At 41.1% G+C, this 25936-nt stretch overlaps 1 protein-coding gene across 1 annotated transcript in view; it reads left to right on the top strand.

The window, feature by feature from the left end:
- The window catches only part of HID1 (HID1 domain containing), an 85866-nt gene that overhangs the window by 21326 nt on the left and 38604 nt on the right, over window positions 1–25936 (top strand). Inside the window, exons 3-5 of the mRNA XM_015410745.1 lie at window positions 3058–3228; window positions 17200–17202; window positions 18869–18979. Of these exons, the coding sequence (XP_015266231.1) occupies window positions 3058–3228; window positions 17200–17202; window positions 18869–18979 (285 nt within the window). The remainder of the gene's footprint in view (window positions 1–3057; window positions 3229–17199; window positions 17203–18868; window positions 18980–25936) is intronic.

A 25936-nucleotide genomic window follows, 5' to 3' on the forward strand; every position in this document is an offset into this window, starting at 1 on the left:
TGAAAGTATGGGAAAACATACATAAGCGCTTCTATATAAAAATCTCAAAATTGACTGTTCCACTAGAAGCCATCACACTCCCAAATGCATACCAGGAAGAATTACCAAGAAGGTATTTGGATATATTGGACTCCGAAGATCGGTTGAAACCATTAGAAGACCTACCATGGTGGCAAAGAGCGCAAATAGAATCCAGATTTACAAAAGACAAGAGAATCGGATTTTATAAAAACCTTATAGAGATTGAAAAGATTATGACATCTATGGATCAGAAGCTTTTATGAAGATTTTATGTGTTGTTACTTGATGATTTAATGGTGGATGAAATAATAAAAGGGAATATGATTCAATGGGGCAGAATATTGGGCATGCTGTTAATTTAGAGCAGTGGGATCAAATATGGAAGAAAAATATTAGGATTACGAAAGCTATTCCGTATACAGAAAACATATATAAAATGTTTTATAGATAGTATGTAACACCTGAAAGGTTAGCTAAAATTGACCCGAAATGTTCAAATAAGTTTGGCTCATTTTAACACATGTGGTGGCATTGTGAAAGATCTAAGAAATATTGGGTAATGGTACATGAAACCTTGCAAAAGGTACTAGGGACGGTAGTACCATTTACACCAGACACTTTGTTGTTGAATATTCTACCTGATAATTCTAACAAAGATTATCGTTATTTGATTGTTTTTTTAACTACGGCTGCAAGAATTCTCTATGCAAAATATTGGAAATTACCGGAGATACCAACAAAACGAGAACTAGTAAATAAAATCTTGGAGCCTGCGGAATTGGATAAATTGACTTTATTGATAAAAGGCGCAACAGATTCGACATTTCAGAATACTTGGTCACGGTTCTATAATTGGTATGATAAATATATGTAGGCAAGCTTGCAAGAGACAGACTAAGAGTTTACTAAATGAAATATATATCTGATGCAATGAAAGACTGATGCAACTGGAAGCAGCAGATTTGCTGGATGGCTTACATAGACATCTTTGGATTAAAACTGGGAAAACAACTAAAAAAACCATGAGAAGTACTGGCCATGTCATTAGAGACAGCTTGCTGAAAAATTGGTGGTCACTTAACACAAGAATAAGTCCCCCAATATAATCTTTAGTGTCCCCACTAGATGCTTATCATGACAAATCTGATAGGAAAACCAATGACTTTATAATATATCAAGATAGGATAGATAAACACGGGAAAATCAAATCTTGGCAAGTAATTAATGAAGAAGGGGAAAAGATGCAATGATTAATATATCTTCATCTTTCATCAAGGCTTAAAGACGATAAACATCAAAAAGGAGATACATTAAGAAAGCTGACAGGTATGAGGTAACTGTATAACAAATAATAGTTTTTCACAATAAGGTAGCAATTTGGTTCTACAGACAGGTCTTTAAAACTGTGGAGAGAGATCTCTTGGTGGTCACTGCTTAAATAAGCATGCATAAGCTTGTTTGTCTCAAAAATACTTCTTTGTGAAGGCAGGAACATACAAGTTCCAATTTACCCTCTTAAACACTGGGTAGGAATCACCCCCTTTTCCTAGGAAGAACTACTGGTCCCACTTCCCTAATTCAGGATCCTCCTTGATCCTCATACTCTACTTAACTGAACTTCACTGTTCTACCTGCCACTCTTAATTGACACTCTTAGCTGTAGAAATCCATTTGAATCCCCTGTCACTCAAGGTTCTCAGACCAGGTTAAAGCATTAACCATTCACTGTCCATTACGCTGCCATAGAGGAATTCTTTTGTATTAAGCAGCAGGAAATTCACCTGCTGTAACCTAAAATGTACTCTTGTGTTTGATCATGAGTAAAACATCTTTCTGAATTTCTCACCCTGCCAGCAGCCCTTTTTGACCCCTGGAAGGTAGAGTCTTGGGTTTGTGGAAGCCACATGTGCTAACAGCTGTATGAATTGGGGCATTATTGTGGGGAAGGGGTGAAATTGCTCCTTCTCTTCCGTCAACAGAGCTGCATTGACTGAAGGTAATTATGCCCTTCTTCACAGCCCCCCAAACCATGTGGGTCTCATAACCCCAAGAATCCATTTTCTGGGGGTTGAAAGGGACTGCTGGGCAGGAGGGGGAATGTGCTAAAGTTTCATATTCCTCCTGCTGACAAGTACTCAGAATCTAACCACATGTTATTTCCCGTACTGAAAATATTTTTTTGGTGCAGGAACCTTCCACTGAGTCCTTTGGCAACCTCAGTCAAGTGAGATTTCCCCCCTCTCTTTTCTTGCTGTTTGCTGAACACAAGGGATACCTGCTCCTATCCCCTGCAGCACAGGACATGTAGACTATTAAGTTACTTGGACTGTGGCTGGCCCACTACACTGCACTTATGTATGGAACACTCTGTTCGAGGAGGCTTGGCATGCACTGCAAAGCACTGAGCCGCCTTCAGTTTCCTGTTGTTTGAAAGAAAGGAATATTTAGAGGGCATAGTCTTGCATTTTAAGTTTTGGAATTGGATTTAGGGTGAAAATGAAATTCTTATGTTTTCCGAGGAGATGGATCAAGATGGGTAGCTGTGTTAGTCTGTCTGTAGCAGAAGACAAGAGTAAGAGTCCAGTAGTACCTTAAAGACTAACAAAATTTGTGGTAGGGGATGAGCTTTCGTGAGTCACTGCTCATCTCTTCAGATGCAGCTTCTTCAGACTCACAAAAGCTCATACCTTTCCACAAATTTTGTTAGTCTTTAAGGTACTACTGGACTCTTACTCTTGTCTTCTGCTACAGACAGACTAACACAGCTACCCATCTTGATCCATCTCCTCGGAAAACATCCGAATTCCATCTCCTTGGAAAACATAAGAAAAGAGTATTTTGGGAAAGTGGATTCTTTAAATGGACTTTTAAGTTGTGTCCAAAGGAAGTTCGTTAGAAATAAGAAAAAAAATTATACATTTCCATGGTATAATGGCCCTGCTATAAACCACTCAAACTTTCACTGCATGTCTATGGCAAAAATTGGTCCTTGTGGGTGTGTGGCTCCTGACATTTGCTTTATCTCTGTTGTTTTAGGCAGTGGAAAAGCTGGTGCAGGGAGCTGAGAGTGGCTGTCACTCTGAGAAAGAAAAGCAGATTATCCTGAACTGCAGCCGTCTCTTAACTCGCATCCTACCCTATATCTTTGAGGATCCTGACTGGAGAGGCTTTTTTTGGTCAACTGTTCCTGGGGCTGGGCGAGGAGGGGTATGTATCCACTAAACTAAATATTTTTTTTCCAAAGGCACAGCAGAGGTGCAGGATGATTACTATTACTAAACAATAATATCTAGCAGTAGGAACCCAGTCTTGTGCCTGTGCATGTCTGTGCACTGCATAGCATTACATTTCGATGTTTGGCAAAGGATTCAATTTCCTCTGAATCTCAGTTCCCCGAGTCTCCTTCACAGACAGCTTCTTATAACCAAGAGAAACTACAAGAGAAAACTACTTTATTCTAATGCACAGAGTTTCTCCTTAAAATGTCTGTGGGTGATAACTAGATTGAAAGTGACAGGCTTGATTCCTGCACAGCGTTAGGTAGTGACCAAAATGTCAGACTTGGATCTGGGAGACCCAAGTTTGAATCCCCACTCAGCTATGGCAACTTGCTGAATGACCTTGGGCCAGTCTCACTCTGTAAGCCTAACCTACCTCATTGGTTGTTGTGAGGATAAAATGGAAAGGTAAGCTGCTTTTGGTCCCCATTGAGGAGAAAGGTGGGGTATAAATGAACTAAAAAAATAAATATGCCGGGAGCTACATCCTGATATCTCTTGCTTTGCTATGATGATTGTGGCTTTCTGCCTTTTAGAAAGGACCACTGCAGCATTCTTAAGAGAGAACTGGTACAAATTGAAAATGAGTACACTGAACAAGCAGGAAGCAAGCCTATCACTTTTGGTCTAGTTTTTATTCATGTACATTTTAAGAACATTACATCATTCTCTGGGCTTTAGTAACCTCCTATTCCATTTTAAGTTACGAGGGGTGGGAGGGAAAATTTAAAATGTGAGACTAGTCCTGTCCTGATAAATAACAAAATCCCCACGTTATATTTTTTTTTCAGCCCATACCAGTCACTCAGGTTTGTATCTTATTCAGCATTTATATCTTATTCAGCACCTGCATAATTTTGCTCAGGAATAATTTTGAACTGCAGTGATGGTGGGGAATGGCAAAGGCAGAATGCCCTGCATTTCTTGTTCTAATTCATGCATATTTAGGCTATGTAGTTTCATATGTTATGAGATGGCTGCTGTGTTTCCATTGTGTGTGCAATCTTTACATGCTGGAGTGGGTCTCCCTCTCATATACTCACTTAATGCAGTGCATATAAAGATGTCTGGCTTTGGTATAAGAGAAGCAATAGGACCTAACTTGCCACATGAAAGACAAGTTGAGGGTAACAATGGGTGCTCCCGTCCTAGCCTTGTTTTCTGGTATTGATCCCACTTGCTCATTCATTTATTCTGGATAATACAGGCAGTGTTCCCTCTAAGCTAAGTTAGTGTGAGCTAGCTCACAGATTTTTAGCCTCCAGCTCACACATTTTTTCCAGGAAGGATGGCTCCAGAGAAAACTAATGTATGCAGCAGTCAAATCGCTCGCTCACAACTTTAATGCCAGTAGCTCACAAAGTAGAATTTTTGCTCACAAGACTCCACAGCTTAGAGGGAGCATTGAATACAGGCAATGCTCATCTGTAAACTGTTGCAGTGGAAGTTGTAAATAATGCATTCACAAACAGTGATTTGGTGTTAACTGACTGCAACACTGTTGTCTCACTATTGTCATGGATGTATGGACTTGGTTGTGGCAGGGAACCATGTGTAGCCCTGCCTTTCTACTTCGCCTGCCTGCCTTTTCACTCTTTAGAAAGATGCTTTGTTCTTATAATTTTCACTGTACATTACCTTGTCAGTTTTTTTAAAAGAACAGAAACAGCTTCTCCTTTTTTTGTTGCGTTCTAGTCAACAAGTACATTTCATTTTCTTTGCCAAGACAAGATGGTGCTCTCGACTGGTGAGCACTGGTGTACATGTATAGCCCTTTAAATGTACACATGCTTTCTGTGCTCCTTGAATCAGCAGCAGCAGCAGCAGCAATGGCAGCTTTAAAGAAGCATGCATATAATTCTTTGAAAAAGAAGAAGAGGAGATTGGATTTGTATCCCGCCCTTCACTCGGAGTCTCAGAGCGGCTTACAAACTCCTTTCCCTTCCCCTCCCCACAACAGACACCCTGTGAGGTGGGTGGGGCTGAGAGAGCTCTTTCAAGAACTGACCCAACTTAGCTTCTGAGATCAGGCTATACTTACTATGCCGTATCTTCTTCCTGCCATGCATTCCACCAAACTCAGTTCTTGCCTAGGAATCCATACAATGCAGAGCAACTTTTGCAGCAAAAATGTAGAGCATTCTGCTGTTTTTACATTTTCTGTATTTTATTTAATCTACTTTTTTCAGTTGGGTTTTTAATTGTAGAATTATGAACTTTTTTCGTTGGATAATTAGTAAGACTCTAGCCACATGCCATGAGGATGTGGAAACAGAATTGATTTTTTGGGGGAAATGAGTATGTGCAAAAATTGTTAAGCTGAAAATGCCCTAGATTTTTCCCCATATCAAATCTCTTGCCAATCATGACAAGCATAGATTACCTATGTGTCTTTAGTAGGGGATGGAGTGTGTCTCTCTGGCAACTCAGTTTGCCTTTCTGTATTTTATCCTGATACCGTTTGCCAGCCGTCTTTAAAATGTTTTGTTGCTAATAACTTTTAAAACAATCATTTGTATATTATAATAGGTGAAATATTGGTAATAAATGTGAAAAAATTTTCATCACTAAACACCTGGTCAAATAATTTAATTGGGAAAATAATTTCAAATACATTGGGTGTAGTTCTTTCACCAGATTCTTCAGGGCAGCATCACTGAATTAATGAGAGCACAGCTGTGCTCCTATATCTTTCATCCATTCATGCTGGTGGAGTTTAAGGAAGAAAAACTCCTAGGGGATTATAACCTGTGTAAAATAGGTGCGCACTGGATTTTCTGTAGCAGACCATACATGTGTTAAACCATCCATATTGTTAATGGGCGATGTGTGAAATAGCTAATCAATGCTTCTGACTACCCAATTACTGTTTCAGCTCATAAAACACTCAGAGGCTTTGTTTTTCCATCTCTGATTTCAAAACTGTGTGAAAGTGTCTGTGTTCTGCCTGCTTTCATCTCTTGTAACTGTGTTTCTGGGCTGGGAATGATTTTACTGGTTGTCCTGATATGGAAGGCACTAGACTTTAATGTCAGATCAGTGTAGGTCATTATTGTTGTCCAGATGCTTGCCATGAGCATAGGGCTATATATTTTGCTCAGGCTGATAAGCCTGGTTGTCACAGATAAGCTTCTGTTACTTTCCTTAGTGGAAGGGGAGGGTCTGATATTGAGAAAGAGCGTTGAGTTACAGTGATGTAGGCTTGCAGAAGGAACTCATGTGGTTCCCTTGGAAACAGCTGCAGATTTGTGACTGAAACGTCAGCATTGAGATATGAGAACAGGGCTTGATTTGAATGTCTGGGAGCACTCAGGTTGCTCTGCAAGAGGATGTTTGTTCTGCCGCAGCAGGCTGAGACCATCTCCTTGCTGAGTAACCCCTGCTTCTGCACATGTATCATACGCTACTATATGAACTATATGCCTTATTTAAATTTTGCAAAGCAAATGAATGATATAGGCAACAAGCTGCTGCAGTCCTGTGATCAGATTATTTAACCAAGAAACTTTGGTCTTTCCTGTAGTTACTTTGGACAAAGCAGTGGTGTTTGTAATCCTAGTCCATATCCATTCTGCAGGACAGCCCTTTTAATATATGGATATTGCATTTTGCATGCAGTAAAAAGCACTATTTTCTCTATACAGGGAGAAAAAATGTAGAAAAACAGGTGCAAGGTGAAAAATATTTATTTAGTTCTTGTGGATCCCTACATGTTTTGCAATTCACTTCATCAGGGGATCTAGTTGTCAAACTTGGGTCCTTGTTTGCCATTTGTTTCTGTTGTTCTGTCTTCACTACCTGTAACCATTCTGTATTTGGGCCATTGGGGGGAGGCAGTTGTTGTATGTGGATGAGTGTGTGAGAACTGCTTTGCTTAACTGCTTGGTAACTGTTTTCTTAAGAGGCCTCCCAAATGGGAAGAATGTGAATGACCTTGGAAGCCTGTCTCTGCTGGCCTGTCGTAGATAATGTAACTGTAGATTTGCAGTTGGGGGGGGGGGGACACACGCTTAGCTTAGGTGGGCTGCATGAATGGCTTGATTGGATGGATCACTGGGGGGGATTGTTTGAATTAAGTATAATACCAGGACTGGCACCACATCCGTTAGTTCTGACACAGACGAGCTCAGCTTGACCCATCTTCATATCTCAATTAAAAAATCACTACAAGAGAGTGTTGTTGAGAGTGAGTTTGTTCAAGAGTCTGACACTAGTATAAAATTAGGTAAAATTAAAATTCAATTAATTAAAAATGTATCATTCAAAAGTCAAACCTAACATTAATTATAACAATTTTCCTAATTATAAAACCTAGCATTATACATAAAACCCAACACAAACATAATAGAATCATAGAATCACTGAGTTGGAAGGGGTCATACAGACCATCTAGTCCAACCCCCTGCTCAATGCAGGATCAGCCTACAGTATCCCTGACAAGTGCTTGTCCAGATGATGCTTAAAGACTGCCAGTGAGGGGGAGCTCACCCGCCACAGGGAGCTGATTCCACAACTCTTACTTTAAAAAAGTTTCCCCTAATATCTAGCTGGTACCTTCTTGCCCTTAATTTAACCCCATTATTGTCAGTCCTATCTTTTGCTGCCAAAAGGAGCAGCTCCCTGCCCTCCTCTAATTGACAGCCCTTCAAATACGGAAAGAGAGCAATCATATCCCCCCTCAACTGCGTCTTCTCCAGTCTAAACATTCCCAAGTCCCTCAGTCTTTCCTTATAGCGCTTGTTCTCCAGACCCCTGATAATCCTTGTTGCTATTCTCTGCACGCACTCCATTCTGTCCACATCCTTTTTGAAGTAAGGCCTCCAGAACTGCACACAATACTCCAGGTGTGGCCTGACCAATGCAGTGTACAGCGGGACCATGACATCATGTGATTTGGATGTTATGCCTCTGTTGATAAAGCCCAAGATTGCATTATCCTTTTTTGTCACCACATCACACTAGCTGCTCATTTTTAATTTTCAGTCCACCCTTACTGCAAGATCTTGTTCACACACACTGCTTCTCAGAAGTGTATCCCCCAGCCAGTATGCGTGTTCCTCATTTTTGTTACCCAGATGTAGAACTCTGCACTTATCCTTGTTAAATTGCATCTTATTCACATCTGCCCACTTTTCCAGCATGTTCAGATACACTTAGGTCTGTAAAATACACTGTAGTAAATTATAATAAAATTTCAACCCAGAAACATTCAAGTACAAAAATCAGTATAAAGGAATGAACAGCAAAATTAGTGACATATTGTTTCTAAAGTTATTCACTTTCCACCTTGAGCAGTATGATAATTGAAACTAAGGTTGGCTATATTTTATAACCAAGTATGCTGTATCACCTCCTTAGAATGTAATGGGCCAGCACTCTTGCTAAAAGTGCTTAGTCACCATGACCAAACATATGTAGAAAGTCCAGACTCATTTAATCCATGAGAGACCAAAGACCTTAGTCTCAGTATCCATTCACCCTCCTTCCTCAATAAAACACTCTCATTTTGTTCTGGTACTTTTTGTATGGCCCAGAAAACAATATCTGAGGGTGAATAATTATACTCCATAAAGTGTGAGACAAGTGGTGCTCCTGTTTTTCCCAATGATATTTTGCTTTTATATTCACAGATGTGTGTTTCTAGGCATCTAGAGATCTTTCCAACATATAGTTTGTTACAAGGGCACCTGATTGCATATACCACTCTCTTGGAGTTGCAATCCGTAAAATTTCTTAGATCATACTGTTTTCCATCAGGAGGATTTAATTTTTTTTTGATGTTACGTGTAAACATACAATAAGAGCAATTCCCACACACGAAATGGCCCAAAGGTGGATCTGTACCTGGTAGGAGTGGTTGGTTATTGTTTTTAACAGAAGTGTCACTGTGAACTAGCAAATCTTTGAAACTGGGTGTCCTTTTGAAACATGTTACAGGTTTGTATTTACAACCCAGAACATCATTCACTATGTTCCAACTGTGTTATATATTTTTTGAAAGTCCGACCACTATAGGGTTAAATGAGATGCTGCAAACTAATCTGTCAAGGTTAGTTTTCTCGCTGGTATATAGGAGTTCTTTTCTATTTTTTTATGAAAGCTTTTTTATACACTGCTTGAAGTGATCAGGATACTCTGTCTTTGTTGGACTTCCGGTTTCATCGGCTCCCTGGTCGGGTGCGCTCCATCGAGCTCTGATGTGAGCCCCCTGAATCGCAGCGGGTGGGAGGGGACTCGGATGATTCCAAGCCCCCCAGAGCCCTTGTAGGAGGCTCCCAGCCTGGGGTGCAAGGGGTGCTTCTTCCAAGGCAACAGCTGAGGAATTGAGGCATCTCTTTACATCGATAGGTCCTGCCACCGTGAAACCAATATGGAGACATGAGGCACACACCGGATGAAGTGGGCAAGTGATCCAGCACTATATTGTTCTTCCTGGAAAAACTAAAGGAATGAACTGTGAGTGTAAGCAAACCCCCCTTAAGCTACTCGAGCTGTTATAGTGGAGAAACTGATCTAAAGCCCTAAGCTGACCTGGAGGAAGGGGAGGAGTTAGAAATCCCCCCCCAATGAAAAATAGCAGTTCTTGAGCGGCAGCTCAGAGGCGAACATGACGGTTGTGAAAAGCAAATCTAACCAAATACGGTGCAAAAATAGTCTAAAGCGAAGCAAAATAGATGGACTTTTAGTTTATCTAAGCAGATCTTACCTTGTGTAAACAATGTCAATGAGAGGAGAAAAAATGGTGCTGAAAAAAATACCTTCTCCAGGAACTACCAGTTCAGTGACCTTTACTCTTAAACTGGAAGCAGTTACTGACTTCCCAAACATGATGGCAACAGCACTGCGCCCTCTGCTGGACCAGATGACTAACATCAACAATAAGCTTGATTGTTTCCAGAAACAACTGATGGAAACAACTAAAAGAGCAGATGGAACTGACAAAGCTGTGAAACAAATTGAAGCCAAGACAGATTCTATTAAACAGAAACTGGAGGCTGTGGAAAAAGAATGGATCTCTGATAAAGAGCAATTGATAAAGCTTCAAAGGGAGAAATCACTGTGCGTTTTGCGTTTTCAAGGTATCCCAGAACAGAAAGGGGAGAATTTAAAAGAACTGTTAAGTGAAGCATTGGCACCAGTGACAGACCCCAAAGCGGATTCACTGCAAAGCGATATGGATTTGGTCTATCAAACCTATCCAGATTTTATTAAGAAAAACAATCTGCTTGGTGAAATATATGTTAAATTCTCTAAAAGATCAACTAGGGATGCAGTTTTGAAAGCAACAAATGGGAAATCTCTGAAGATCAAAGGTGAAGAAACGATGTTGAAGGATATTCCATTTGAGATACAAAAGCGGAGACGACAATATAAAAATTTGACTTCCTTCTTGCACAATCATTCCATTCCCTTCAGGTGGATATTCCCAGAAGGACTTATATTCAACCATAACGGCAAAAAAGCGAAGATTGATGAAGCCCTAAAAGCAAAGACTTTTTGGAGCAACAGAAAAAAGTGATAAAAGACAATGGTAAAACAGAGGGCAACATTCAGGAAGAAGAAAAGAGTGATCATGATTCTGAAGCCAGCTTAAGTATCCCTAATAGTTCCTCAGAAGACTCTGATTCCGAAAAGGGAGCTACAGCTCCTAAAATCCTTAAAATCCAGCTAAATTATGTTAGATAAACTCAAAAAATAATTATTCTCATAATGTTATGAAACCTGGAGGTTTATTGTTTGTATAAAAGTAGTTGACTATAATGTACCTAAATTTGGTTAAACGGGCTTGATTTAGCTTTATCAATATTTGAAATAACGCATTCAGTACTTGCACTTTATTTTTATCGTTAAATTGTAGGAAAGACATATTGGTTATTTGTTTACAGTATGATCCTTGCTTTACTTTTGTATTTCACTTGTTTAGAAGAAGAAGAAGAAGAAGAAGAGATTGGATGTATACCCCACCTTTCACTACCCTTCACTACATATTGGTTATTTGTTTGCAGTATGATCCTTGCTTTACTTTTGTATTTCGCTTGTTAAGAAGAAGAAGAAGAAGAAGAAGAGATTGGATTTATACCCCGCCCTTCACTACCCAAAGGTGTCTCAGAGCGGCTTACAAACTCCTTTCCCTTCCCCTCCCCACAACAGACACCCTGTGAGGTAGGCGGGGCTCAGAGAGCTCTTGACAGAAACTGCTCTTTTTCAAGAACAGCTCTTAATCAGAGCTACGGCTTGCCCAAGGCCATCCAGCCAGGTGCAAGTGGAGGAGTGTCCCGGTGCCCACCGGGACTTCCCCGGAATCCTCCTGGCCACCCTGGGAGAAAAACAGCAACCTAGACAGCAAGCCCCCAACGTCCCCCCATCCGTCGCCCTGCGACCTACCGACGCCGGCGACTGGGAGGAGGGCGAAACGCCGCGCTCCGGGCGGCGGGAGCAGGCCGACACAGGGAACCGGGTGAGACGCGCGGCGAACGAGCGCAGCAGTAGCGAGGGCCCGGGCCGAGCCAGGAACCGCCCTCGCGCACCGGCAGGAGCCCGGGAGGCCGTCGCCAGGCTCTTCCTGCCGACTCCGACCCGCCGAGCCTCCGGGGAGCCGGAGGACGGAAGGGTGGGGTCGGACGCTTCAGCGTCGGCACCTTTGGATGGGGGTGGGGCCAGGACAGGGGGAGTGTCAAGAGCGGAAGGGGAAATAAAAAGGAGGGAGCAGCAAGCCGATGGGGAGGCGCTGGGCTGGCTGCGTGAATGGTCAGACTGCTGAAGAGAGAGAGAAACAAAGCAGGCGACAGGCCAATAGCCAGACCCAGGACGGGAAGAGGGGGTGGCGTAACCCCTGATGTTCCCACGTCTGAGGCAAGCTCTCCCTGAAGGGAACCCCGTTCCAGACCCTTGACACTCCTAGCGTCCTGGAGGAATCCTCAGTCGCACCGTCACGGCGACCAGCAGCGGACCATCCCGGGAGGAGACAAATCCTCACAAGGAGTGGGGAATCAAACTCGGTTCTCCCTGATTAGAGTCTGCGCACTTAACCACTACACCAAACTGGCTCTTGTTTAGTCTTAGTGTCCATGCACTTCCCTCTTCCTTTGTAGTTTTGTAATAATAAAATAATAATAATTTTAAAAGGGTATTCTCTCTTTGTTAAATTAACCACTGCACCAAACTGGCTCTTGTTTAGTCTTAGTGTCCATGCACTTCCCTCTTCCTTTGTAGTTTTGTAGTAATAAAATAATAATAATTTAAAAAGGGTACTCTCTCTTTGTTAAATTACTAATTAAAGTTAAGGATTCCCTCTGGATATCTGTGATGTCAGAGCAATTTCTTTGTAACCTTAAAGGGGAGCGATGGCACAGTGGGTATATCCCACTGTCTTAACATCTGAACTGTGTCAGTTCGAGCCCCGCGCTGGTGTGAGGAGCCAGCCTGTTGTTCCCAGGTCATCGTCCACCCAGCGATTCAAAAGCCTCGGTAAGTAGATAAAATGGGAACCACTCCTTAGAGAGGGTGGGCACACCAACTCCCCTCTGGGAAGGTGTTAGCTGTTGGTTGGGGACGTCCTGGTCCAGGATCCAGAAGGCGGAAGAATCTACTTGGCTACGAAAAATCCCTGCAGTGGGATGCTCCGGCCAGGCGGTGGCAGTGTGGCGACACGACATATGGGTCCTGAAGCCCCAACGTCATCAAGCCGTTCGGGACATGACTGAGCCAAGCCAGAAACGTTTCCACCCTGCAGTTACGACGTGTGCAATTAAAATGAATTATATGTTGTCTTCCCTATCCCCTATGAAACATTGTTAGTCTCCTGTCTAAAGAGTAACTGTAAATCACTTTGAGCCCACTTGTGGGGAAAGCGATTAATAAATCAAAAGTATTATTATTATTATTATTATTATTATTATTATTATTATTATTATTATTATTAACTGAGTGTAAGGTAAATTCCTTCTGCCATGTGCAGGGTGGTGGTGACTATCACCTTAGTAATGAATTTTTATGGGAGAGAACTTTGACGGTTGTATTAATCCATAGAAGTATTAGGAAAAGTCAGAAGACGTGTGGAGCTAACTCCTGTGCGTCTGCTCTTGTAGAGCCCGGAACCCGGAAGTCCACCACCTTAGTAATGAATTTTTAACTGTAGGTTTTCTATAAAGTCTGGTAGATAGCTTTGTACCATCAAAATGAACCATGATGTCTAGAAAATTAATTTGATGTTGATTGCATGTAGGTCTTCTTCTTCCTCCTCATTAGTTTTTGTCTTCTTTTCTTTCTTACTAGCGTCCATGATGTCTAGAAAATTAATTTGATGTTGATTGCATGTAGGTCTTCTTCTTCCTCCTCATTAGTTTTTGTCTTCTTTTCTTTCTTACTTTGCGTTGGGTTTAAATATTGGTCCATAAATATTTTTGCCTTAGGAACAGAGTCAATCTTAATTCTTTTATCCTCGTATTTAAAATTCAGTCCTTCAGGGAATCGGTAGGGTATTCCCTTTTTTTGTAGAGCAAGAGTGAATTCCCTATAAAGTTTCCTTCCTCATTCTTGATTTTCAAGGATTTCCCCTGTGTAGATTTCAGCGCCAGGTCTCTGGTAGATTGCTTCGTGAATTTGAAACATATTTCTCCCGGGAGTTTATTTTTCTTTATAAAGTCTGGATAAGTTCTGTAAGCCCAGTCCATCTCCTTCAGTAGTTCTTCTTGTTTATAATCCATTAATGGTGCAAGAGCTTCTGCTATAAGCTCCTTTAAGTCTTTGTTCTTATCTTCAGGGATCTGCTAGAAGCGTAGAACATACATGGATCTTTCCAGCTGGAGCTGTATTAGCTGTGCTTTGTCGGATGAACTTTCTTTCTCTGCTTCATCTACACTTTTGTTAATACTCTCAGTCTGTTTTTCGATTTTTTTAGCATATTTTCAGTTGCTGAGGTTCTTTTGTCCATTTGAGTCAATTGCTTCTGCACATTGTCTATTTTGCTGTTGAGGTTAGTCATCTGTTCTATTAGGGGGCGCAGTGCATTCGCTAATAGTGTAGATATATCTGCAGTTACTGCCTGGTTCTGGGAGGAATTCGTTGGTTGATTATTTCTGGTCAATGTTTTTTTCTCCAGCGTAGCCCTCCACACTCTCCCAGCCATAATATCAACAAGAAGTAAGTTTCCCAAAACAAGATAAAAGTTAAGCAATTTTAATCAACTTTGTATCCTCTTGCAGCTTTTGAGTTCACTTAAATTCTTATACGCTTGCTTTTGCTTAAAGTCTTTTATTTCCGATTTAAAACCGCTTTGATTTTAGTGTGGGCGGGAAGTCTTGAGTTTTCCCTCCACCCTTGTTTTGCACTTAGGCGCTTCTAATCACTACCAAGGTTCTTATAGTCGCTTTATTTCGCCTGAGCATTGCTTAACTCACCATTGCAGCCTTGGAGATCTTTAGAAGCATTTTTAAAAGTTTTGATCATGTCCACTTGTCCGGCAGTCGTCTCTGGGCGCCATACTGGCTCTACTGCGACGGTACCTTTTTGGGAAAAGGTGAGCCTCAATTCCTTGGTCGTCGCCTTGGAAGAGGCTCTCCTCAGCTTCCTAGGCTGAGGGTCTCCTACAGAGACCCTGGGAGAGTCCAGAATGATCTCGGACTCTTCCCGTCAGCCGAGTCTTGGCACACCCACATCAGAGCAAGACGGGGAGCGACCAAGCAGCGAAACACTTAAACTGGAAGCCATTGTTGTATTATTATTGTAAGGTAATCCTGAGTGTGTTTGGAGGAAATACTCATGAAATGAAAGCATACTCCGGGGAATTTCGTCAATGACTTATGACCAATTACTCTGCATTAAGGACTTTTAATTACCTACCTGGATCAGATTGACTTTTGTACTGATATTCAAATGTATTTTGTGATTTTTGTCTGAATATATTTGCAGTGCTTATTGGCAGCTTTTGGCTATTTTGTAGATTGTGACTCTAGCTGTGACCCTCTGGCTTTATGCATACTTTACCCCTGAACATCTGGACAGGGTATAAGCTACGACTGGATGGTTACAACAGAGCAGACTGAAATTGAATCCATTGAAGACAGAGGTCCTGCACCTGGGTCGTGGGGGACTGGGATTGAGTATTGGGCTCCCAGTCTTTGACGGGGGCCCCTTGGTGCCAATGCTGAAGGTGAAGAACATAGGGGTGTTCTTGGATGCCTCACTAACTATGCCTCACTGGATGTCTCACTGACTATGGAGGCCACTGCCAGATCTGCCTTTTTTCATCTGAGGTGGGTCAGGCAGTTGGCCCCATACCTCACAGCCCGTGATCTGGCTGTGGTGACCCATGCAATGGCCACTTCCAGATTAGTATATTGTAATTCTCTCTACATGGGGCTTCCCTTGACTCTGCTCCAAAAGTTGCAGCTAGTGGAGAACGCAGTGGCGTGGGGGTTGATGTTGCTGCCTGTGTGGGCACATATCTGCTTGGTGCTGTGTGACCTGCACTGGCTGCCTATCAAATACCGAATCTGTTTCAAGGTGTTGGTGCTTATCTTTAAAGCCCTATATGGCCAGGGGCCTGCATATCTTTGAGACCTCCTCTCCCTGTATGAGCCCCGTAGAACTTTGTGTTCTATGAGCCAGCACCTCCTGGTAGTCCGTGGCCCTAGGGATGTCCAACTTGTTTCAACTAGGGCCAGGGCCTTTTCAGCCCTGGCCCCTGCCTGGTCGAATGAGCTACCTTATGAGATCAGGGTCCTGCGGGACCTATTACAGTTCCGCAGGGCCTGCAAGATGGAGCTCTTCCGCTGGGCTTTTAGATGAGGCAGCGGGCATCCACTTTGTCTGGCCTCCCCTCCAGTGACCACAGATCTTAGAAGCGGATTGGGGCCACACTATTGTCTGTCGAGGCACATTGTTGTTTTAAATGCTGGATTTTATTGATTTAATGTTGATGATTTTATTGTTTCTAATGGATTATTATAACATGTTTTAATTTGTAAATCTGCTTAATTGCAGACCTATATGTTGGTGCCCACCCTGAGCCTACAATGTGGGGAGGGCAGGATATAAGTCTAATAAAATTTAAAAAAAAATCAGGAAATTGTTCCTAATGTTTAGCTGAAAACGTTTGATTTAATTTCAACCTGTTGGTTCTCGTCTGACCTTCTGGGGCAACAGAAAACAGCTCCATCCTCTAAATGAGAGCCCCTCAAGTACTTGAAGATGGTTATCATATCACCTCTCAGTCGTCTCCTCTTCAGGCTAAACATACCCAGCTCCTTCAACCTTTCCTCATAGGACTTGGTCTCCAGACCCCTCACCATCTTTCTTGCCTTCCTGTGGACACTTTTGTCTATATCCTTCTACCTTTATCTCATCCCCCCTTCAGTTTTCCCTCCTTCCCTACTCCTGGCAGCCTCTTCCTGGGAAAAGTCTGGCTGAACTGTATAGTGCTGGCCAATGGTTGCATGGCGGGGAACCTACAGGTACCGCAGCCCCTCCTCTCTGCACTGTTTCCTCTTTCCCCCCTCCACATATTTTCACCTTTCCTTGCTTCCTTTTCACTCACCAACCAACCAACCAACCAACCAACCAACCAACCAACCAACCAACTTACCTATTATCTGTGCTTCAACTTCAGCTATATTTTTTATTTACTTTTATGCACCATTTTCTTCACAATGGGGACCCAAAACAGCTTATGTCATTCTCCTCTCTATCTTACCCTCACAAAAACCCTTTGAGGTAGAGTGGGCTGATTGTGTGTGACCAGCCCATTGAGCTTCCTTGGCAGAACAGGGATTCAAACCTGCGTCTCCCAGATAGTAGTCTGAATCTCTAGCCACTGCACAACACTGCTTTTCGTGAGGTGCCTGCTGTTGAACAGTAGCAAGCAGCCAGGCCTGGGTGAGTCATGCAAGTAGGGTGGTAGCAAGTTAACTGGTGTCTGCTGCTACTCTTGGCCCTGATGAGTCCTCCCCTGGCTGAATGAGGGCCGGAAGCAGGGCGTGGGGCTTCGTCATGTGCCCCACCCCCCGTACCTCACCCGGGGGAACTGCGATCCCCCCCGAAATGACCTCTGGTCCTCCCTCAAAGACCAAAACCGCACTGGAAATGGCAATGCCTTTTACTGACAGAAAACAAGGCTTCAGCTAGCAATAGTGTTGTGGTTGCCTTGCAATAGCCCAGAAGGCATTTATTTCCTAAAACTACAGGTGCTGCTTCTGTTATTTTGGTTTTTTAAAACCCCAGGTGGCTTTTAAAAAAAAGATTTCAGATTTTTCTGCAAACGGGGGGCTTTTCTCAGATTTGTAGAAAGAGCTGTTTTGTCTGTTCATGGCTCCAATCTCCAGATTGAAGTATCCATAGATCTGGGATTGCTGAGAACTAGATATACTGATAGTGCATTACCTCTTGGAGTGCTTGAAGGAACCATGCAATAGGGAAACGTTACCTGCCCTGACTAATAAGGATTAGCCAGCCTGTATATTGAAATAAATGCACAGCTTCAAGATGCTCAACTAGGAGTCTTATTGTAACTGCTGTTTGTCTTCACTTTTTTCTCCCATTCTGGCTTTAGTATCTCCCTATTTCTTTATCACTGTTTCTGGATGGAGCCTATTCTAACATATAGCAATGTGCCATTTGGTGAAGTAGTGCCTCACATGAAAAGTTAAGAGGCAGCGAGCTCTCTTTCACTGGTGGTCTGTTATAATTCTGAATGTGCTCCTGATCCATCCTCATGATCACTTTTATCTCAGTAAATGGAAGATCTCCAAATTGCAAAAAGAGCTCCCTTGTTAAGGAGGGCAAAGAAAAAAGCGTGATCATGAAAACAAACCAATAACTTGATCCAATCTCTTGAATATGCTTGTTTTCCTATGCCTTGTTTCCCCAGTACCCCACTCCCCACTCCCTGGAGGGGGCAGGAACATCCTCAGTGTGACACAGAAGTGATGTCATCGTGTTAGGGAGGCAGCCTGAACTGCAAGTGGCAAATTCCCCATTTGGAGTTCAGGTGCTGGCGGCCCCTACTTGTAAAAAGCATTTAAATCATCCCTTTAAATGCTTTTTACAAGTGGGGCTGCTGGTGCCTGAACTCCAAGTGGCGAATTCGCCGCTTACAGTTTAGTTCGCCGCCCCTCTTCTTCCTCTCCTGCAAGTGTTAAACGGCTCTTCAGCTGATCAGCAGGCATGTGCTCCAGCCGATCAGTTGGAGGGCCCTTGAAATCTTGCAAGAGGTGAGGGAGGGGGTGGCTGCTGGTGGCTGCTCTTGGGGCTGGGCTTCCCCCACCAGACAGCCAGTTGGTGGTGGGCAGGAGCCCTCAAAATCGGGGGATTCCCCCACCCCCAGCTGGGGACTGGCATCCCTACCCCCATTCCCAGATTCGCAGTATCTTGAATTTATTGATGAATCCTGATTATTATTGGAAACCAAATGATGTAGTTCCATGTTTCCTTTTGTAGTTCTTGGTGTCTTCTGCTTTCCCAACGATCTCTTCCACCTTCATTGAAATTCTGCCTCAAAAATTCATTGTTTGTAGTGTTGCTCTGTAATGACAGCTAAATTCACACTGAAAATGCTATAATTTGTTCTGCAGGGGGATGAAGATGATGAAAATGCTAGGCCTTTGGCTGAATCATTGCTTCTGGCGGTCGCAGATTTGCTCTTCTGCCCTGAATTCACAGTCCAGAGTCATCGAAAAAACGTGGTAAGTTGAATAATTTGTCGTTTGGGCCAGTTAGGCTACAGGGTTCAATTTCTAATAAGGCCTTCCCCAGCATCGTTTCACGCATTCTCTGAGGAGTTTGTAGAGCCGTTGGCTGCAGAAGGGTGGCTCACTGTATGTGAAGTTTTCCCTGATTAATGTTGCATTTGCAGTCTATGTCTTGCCATTTGTTGGGATGTGCCTGAAAACAGTAGAGTTTTCTGAAAGGTCAGTCAGTGAGCTATCCAGAAGCATCTGCTATAATAAATGAATATATTGCTAAGGTCTAGCAGCAGTGATTATGCTGGGGAATTTACATTGATCCAAAGCAATGTTGATTTCTTATCGCCCTGCTATTAGAGGAACACTGTACCTCTCAGTCTGTTTCCACTTCATGTTGTTTCAGAGCTGTAGAACAGTAGAGTGCAGACACAACTTGTTTTATCGCTCTACTAGTATTTCAAGTTCTCTCTTCCATGACGGGTCTTTGCTGCTTTTACAAAGAATAAATTGGATTTGCTTGGTACAGATTGACCAAAGAGTTAAGGAAATTTATTACTGTAGACAAGTAAGGTTGCCAGCCTCCAGGTGATGGCTGGAGATCTCCTGGGATTTGCTGCTTTGAAAGGTGGACTCTATGGTATTATTCTGCATTGGAGTCCTTCCCCTTCACAAGCCCCACCCTCCTCCTGTTCTACCCCCCCCTCCAGGTATTTCCCAGCCTGGAGCCTCTCAAGTGACACTGTCCCCATTATTTTTTCTCAGACCCTTCAGCCAACATAATAATTATAAGACTACATGTTCTCTCATGGTCTGCTGGAGAGCAGAAGTTATAAGAATCTTGTTTCTTTCATTGGTATTCTAACCTAGCTTAGGCACAGCTCAGCAATATGCTTTCATGAGATAGTTACATTAGAAATTACTTATCCGTCAGACCTCTAAACTTCAACTTTGCCTTCTCCAAGTTATGATGTCATGTAAAGTAGACTTTAAAACCTGCATTCCAACCCTGACCCCATCATCCCTCCCTCCACAGCTCTTGCATGTGTAGCATGCATTGGTCCTGGCTTCATGGATATGAAGTTGGTTTTTGATACTGTACCCCATGCCCAATTGTGGCACAAGCTAAAACTAACATCTGTTTCCCCCCCCAAAAAAACATTTTATTAGGATATAATAAAAGATTAAATACAATTTCCATTTGTCATATATCCTTTTCTCCTATTCCCCACAGTGGGCTTCCCACAGTGCTCCAACCTCCAGCCCATATCTTAAATTCATTCCATATCGTCTTATACCTCTATCACAATCTATCGGTAACATATCTTTTCACTGTTATTCTTATACATTAATCTTTTTTCTACTTTTATTCACCTTCAATAATTATCAAAGCAAATTAAGTTGTTCTTAACATCCCAATATTTCTCTAAATATTCTTTAAAGTCTTTCCAAGCTGCAAAAAACTCTTCTGCCTCCAGATTTTTAAGCTTCCTTGTCATTTTGTCCATTTCAACCATGAAGAGCAATTTCTTTATCCACTCTTCAATTTCAGGAATTCTATCCTGCTTCCAACATTGAGCATAAGTAATTCTGGCAGTTGTGATCATATACCACATCAAAGTCCTTTTCGCCATGTTGACTTCTTCCATTATAAGTCCTAAAAGTAATATTTCTGGTTCTTTCTTGAACTTGCACTTCACAATTTTCTCCATTTCCGCATGAACCTCATTCCAAAAGATTTTGCCCTCTCACATGTCCACCACATATGATAAAACAAACCCTCTATCTTTTTACACTTCCAACATTTGTTTGACATATTACTATTTATATTTGCAATCTTTTTTGGTGTCATATACCATCTATACATCATTTTATAATAATTTTCTTTTAAATTACTACACATTGATATTTTCATTGCATTTTCCCATAAAAATTCCCAAGATGTTATTCGTATTTCTTTGTTCATATTAACTGCCCATTTTATCATCTGTTCCTTAACTATTTCATCTTCTGTATACCATTGTAACAATATCTTATACATTTTAGATATCAACTTTTTACCTCCTTCCAACCATACTTTTTCAATATCATAATATACTTTCCTAAACCCAAAAGCTTTTTTATCCGTTTTAAACAAATCATGAATCTGTCTATATTGTAAATAACCATAATTAAAGTCTATATCTTCTTCTGCTTTCATTTCAAACGTCTTTCCCGTAGTTTTCAAAATGTCTCTATATTGTAGCCAATCCTCTCCTCTATGTGTCGAAAAAGGTTTTATAACCTCTGCCGGTACTATCCAAAGTGGTCTCTCCTCAGAAAAAAACCTTTTGTACTTAGTCCATGTATCAAACAATGTTCTTCTGATATAATGGTGCTTTAAAAAACTATCCATTTTCGTTTTCCCATACCATAAATAGGCGTGCCAACCAAACTTACAATCATGTCCTTCTAACGCCAACAATTTTCTATTGTCTAACATAATCCATTGTTGCAACCAAGTTAAACAAACAGCATCATGGTAAAGTCTAAAATTTGGTAATTGGAATCCACCTCTTTCTTTTGCATCACATAAAATTTTCATCTTAATCCTTGGTTTTCTCCCGGCCCACACAAACTTTGAAGTTTCTCTTTGCCAAGCGTTTAAAATCTTTACATCTCTCACCATTGGGATTGTCTGAAATAAAAACATCAAACGTGGTAAAATGTTCATTTTAACCACCGATATTCTCCCCAAAAGTGACAAATTTAGTGTGTCCCATTTTTTCATGTCCTGTTGAATTTGGGACCACAGTTTATCATAGTTATTCTTAAAGAGGTCTATGTTCTTCATTGTCAAATCTATACCTAAATATTTAGTCTTTTTGACAACTTCACATTGTGTCAACCTCTGCAGCTCCTCCTGCTTCCCACTGGTCATATTTTTACACATCAACTTGGACTTGTTTTTATTCACATAAAAACCTGCTAAGTCTCCAAACTGCTTAATTTTCTCCATGAGCAACGGTAAATTCCGTATAGGATCTTCCACCATAAACATTACATCATCTGCAAAAGCTCTATACTTATAGGAAAATCCTTTGTTGGTTAAGCCCACAATTTCTTTATCTTCCTTAATCTGTCCCAGCAGTACTTCCAATATCCATATGAATAGTAATGGGGACAAAGGACATCCTTGCCTCGTCCCCTTTTCAACTTTAAAATGGTCTGTCATCTCTGTATTAATCACCAATGCTGCTTTTTGTTCCGAATATATTGCTTCAATTATATTTCGAAATGATTCTCCAATGTCACTTTTTTCCATCACAACATTCATGAAGTCCCAATTTAAGTTGTCAAAAGCTTTTTCCGCATCTACAAAAAAAAACCCCACCTCTTTTTCTGGATGCTTATCATAATACTCAATAGCATCAACCGCCACTCTTAAATTGTCCTTTATCTGCCTGTTAGGCAAAAACCCCCGCTTGTTCTTCTTCAACGGCATCTTTCAAATATATCTTAAGCCTTTCCGAAATAATTTTCGCAAACAACTTATAGTCATTGTTCAAAAGAGAAATTGGTCTATAATTTTTTACATTTGTCAAATCTTGAGCTTCCTTAGGAATAAGTGAAATTGTTGCTTCTTTCCATGATTCTGGACCTTTTTTCGTTATTCTTATTTCTTTTAACAAGAGTTCAAAAGTCGGGACTAGCTCTTCTTTAAGTTTCTTATAGAATTTTACTGTAAATCCGTCTGGTCCCGGAGCTTTCCCTAGTTTTGCCTCTTGAATTGCCTTGTATATTTCTTCCTTGGTAATTGGATTGTTTAACATTACCTTGTTATCATCTGAGATTTTTGGCAACTTTACTTTGTCCAAATATTTCTCTATTTTATCTTTATCAATTGACTTCTTCCGGAAAAGGTTTGCATAGTATTTAAAGAATGCTTTTTTAATTCCCTTGTTGTCCACAATTTCTTTGCCTTCTATTATTTTATTTATTATTTTATTTTCCCGTCTTTTCTTCAATTGCCACGCCAAAAATTTCTCTGGTTTATTTTCCCCTTCAAATGATTTCTGTTGTAACTTTTTCAAGTTCCAATAATTTTTTTGGTTCATCAATGTATTCAATTGCTCTTGTAAAATTTGAATCTCTTTGATTATTTTCTTTTTCCCTGGTCTTTTCTTCAACTCTTTCTCCTTTACTTTGATTTTTTCCAGTATCATAGTTTGTTGTTCCAATCTCTTTTTCTTTTCTTTACTGTTCAATGATTTATAAGCATCCCAGACTGTTTGTATCTGTACGTCATTAGTCAAGTTTGTTTGAAAAAATGACTTGGTTTCCCTACTTATAATATTTACAATCTCTTGCTGATCCAACAAATCTTCATTCAATCTCCATCTGGGTTTCTTTATCCCTTCTTTTGATAACCATAATATTGGGTTATGGTCTGAGTTTACTTTCGACATAATTTCAACTTTCTGGGTTTTTAAGAGCTAAATCACCTGTCATCCATATCATATCAATCCTTGAAAAGGAATCATGTCTGTTTGAGTAGAATGTAAAATCCCTAGTTGTTGGGTGCCATGTTCTCCAAATAGCCTCCAGTTTCTCTTGTTTGGCCAATTAAAAAAAAACTTTTGGTAACTTCCCTATCCTTTCATCTGACTTCTTCAATTTCCTATCCAGTTTGTTGTTAATCGTACCATTAAAATCTCCCAGTAATACAATTTGATCATAAGTTACCTGGTCCAATTCTTGAGTAAAGTCTTCAAATTTTTATTCCTTGGCTCCATTAGGGGCATAGATATTCACAATTAAAGTTGGTTTTTTTTGCATGGTCATTTCCACTGCAATATATCTCCCTTCTTTGTCCTTAAAAATTTCTTTAGGTTCAAATTCCTTTTTGATATATATCACAGTCCCTCTATTCTTTTTCTCTGCCAGTGAACAAAATTCTTTTCCTAGTTGTTTGGCGACCAAATATTTAAAATCTTCCTTTTTAGTATGGGTTTCTTGCAGACAAATTATGTTACATTTTCCCAGCCAATGTTTCACAATTTTTCTTTTTTGGGGTGAATTAAGTCCGTTTACATTCCACGATATCAATTTGTAATCCATCATGATGTCGTTACTTATCTCCAAAGTCTCTAGCATTGTCATGCAAAAATCTAAGCATTTGTTCTGCTGTCTTGATCGTATGCCTTTGACTTTGAAAGTTAAAACTTACTCCTTGTGGAATTTCCCATCTATATCTTATGTTCAACTGCCTTAATTTGTCTGTAAGTCTCTTAAATTTCTTTCTGTCTTGGATGATTACTCTGGGAAGCTCTTTCATTATTATTATCTTCTTTCCTTCCATTTCTAAAGTTTCAGTAAATTGTTTCTTGAGTATAACCTCTTTCACCCGTTTAGTTATTAACTGAACAATCACATCCCTTGGCAGATTCTTCTGTTGTGCATAAGCTGAATTCACTCTGTAGATCAAGTCAATGTCATCAAATTCTTCATTTAAATACTCTGCAAAGGCTGTAATAACTCTTTTACGGATGTCATCATCTATTTTCTCTTCCACCCCTCTTAATCTTAGATATGTCTGCATAGCTCTATATTCCATCATTGTGTCTATCCGTTTATTTTCTTTCACCACAGTTTCCACTTTCTGGTCTATATCTTGTGTTTTTCTCTCTATTTCAGCAGACTTCTGTGCCAAACCTTGAAACTCCTTTTTCATTTCTCCCATCTCCTTTTTAAGGTCAGCCACTTCTGACACTACCAGCTCTTTCATTGTGGCCATATTTTTTTCTTGAACCTCCTCCATATGTTTTCCCTAATCTTGTATAGCATCCATCATCCTCTTTTCCATAGCTTCCATTGCTGCTTGCCATTCTTTATCCTTAGCCTTCGTCATCTTCGGAGTCGAGAACGACGCAGCTCTCGGTCTCTGTCTTAAATCCGTTATTAAAAGCTATCAAGTCTCTACCACTGACACAGTTCGATTGCCCTTTATGCGCTTAACCAAACTGCACTATTTACTTCTTTCAAATGTCTAATCCTGGTCGAAAAATTGAATTTTAAAAATTAGTCCTCCCAAAAATGTCGGGCTTTTTTCTCTATGGTTCTACAATGCAGAGTAGGCTTTTCTCTTTCACTTCCAGTCCATCCGCTTATTCGCTCCTCTTCTTACCTTCCGGCGTCCCTCCTATCTTCCCCCTCTTCTTCCTGTCCGTCTCTTTTACTGTCCAATCTTCGTCCGGTCCTCCAGGTTCTTGTCTAGCCGCAGTCCTGCATCTCTTTTGCATTCTCTCTGCTTCACTCCCGGAACCCCGCCTTTTTAATCTCTTTCAGTTCCTCCCCTTCTCTTGTTCTCGCGATTTCTTAAGCGTAAGTTTTTGTCTCTTATCTCTCTTGCTGCCTCAGGAATGCTAAACAGTTTTCTTTTTATTGAAATTTCGCTTCATTTATCCGCTTTTTTTGTGTCCAATTTTCCTCAATTGTTATTAAAGTTCATCATCGCTCATCCGGATAAATCTAGATGCGCTTTCAGCTGTCTCCCGGTAAGTAAAATCGTAATCGTTACCTTGATTGTTTATTTCTGGTTTTCGCACTGTCTCCGTCGCTCCAAATTTTCCCCCTTTGTTTCATGAAGTCAGGAAATGGTGATTTTATGCTGATAACTCAGCCCGGTGTGCTCCTTTAGTGCTGAATGCAACGCCCGCTTCTGGAGAGGGGATCAAAGTGTAACACAAGCCTCCTCCGAGGCTTGATCACACCAATCTCAACTCTCTCTTGGGTCTTGATGCCTGCCAGTCATTCCCCCTACCTGGGGGAAGCCGCATTGGACTGAATAACTGTCCAAACTGCCATAAGGAACCACTGTCCACCCTGAGCACTTTCAGGGTGCGTCAAATCGCCATTTTTCCCTGACTGGAAGCCCAAAAACTAACATCTGTTGACAAGAGACTGAAGGCTTTGATTGAG

The sequence above is a fragment of the Gekko japonicus genome, unplaced genomic scaffold (assembly GCF_001447785.1).
Source record: "Gekko japonicus isolate JY-2015 unplaced genomic scaffold, Gekko_japonicus_V1.1 scaffold15, whole genome shotgun sequence".
NCBI lineage: Eukaryota > Metazoa > Chordata > Lepidosauria > Squamata > Gekkonidae > Gekko > Gekko japonicus.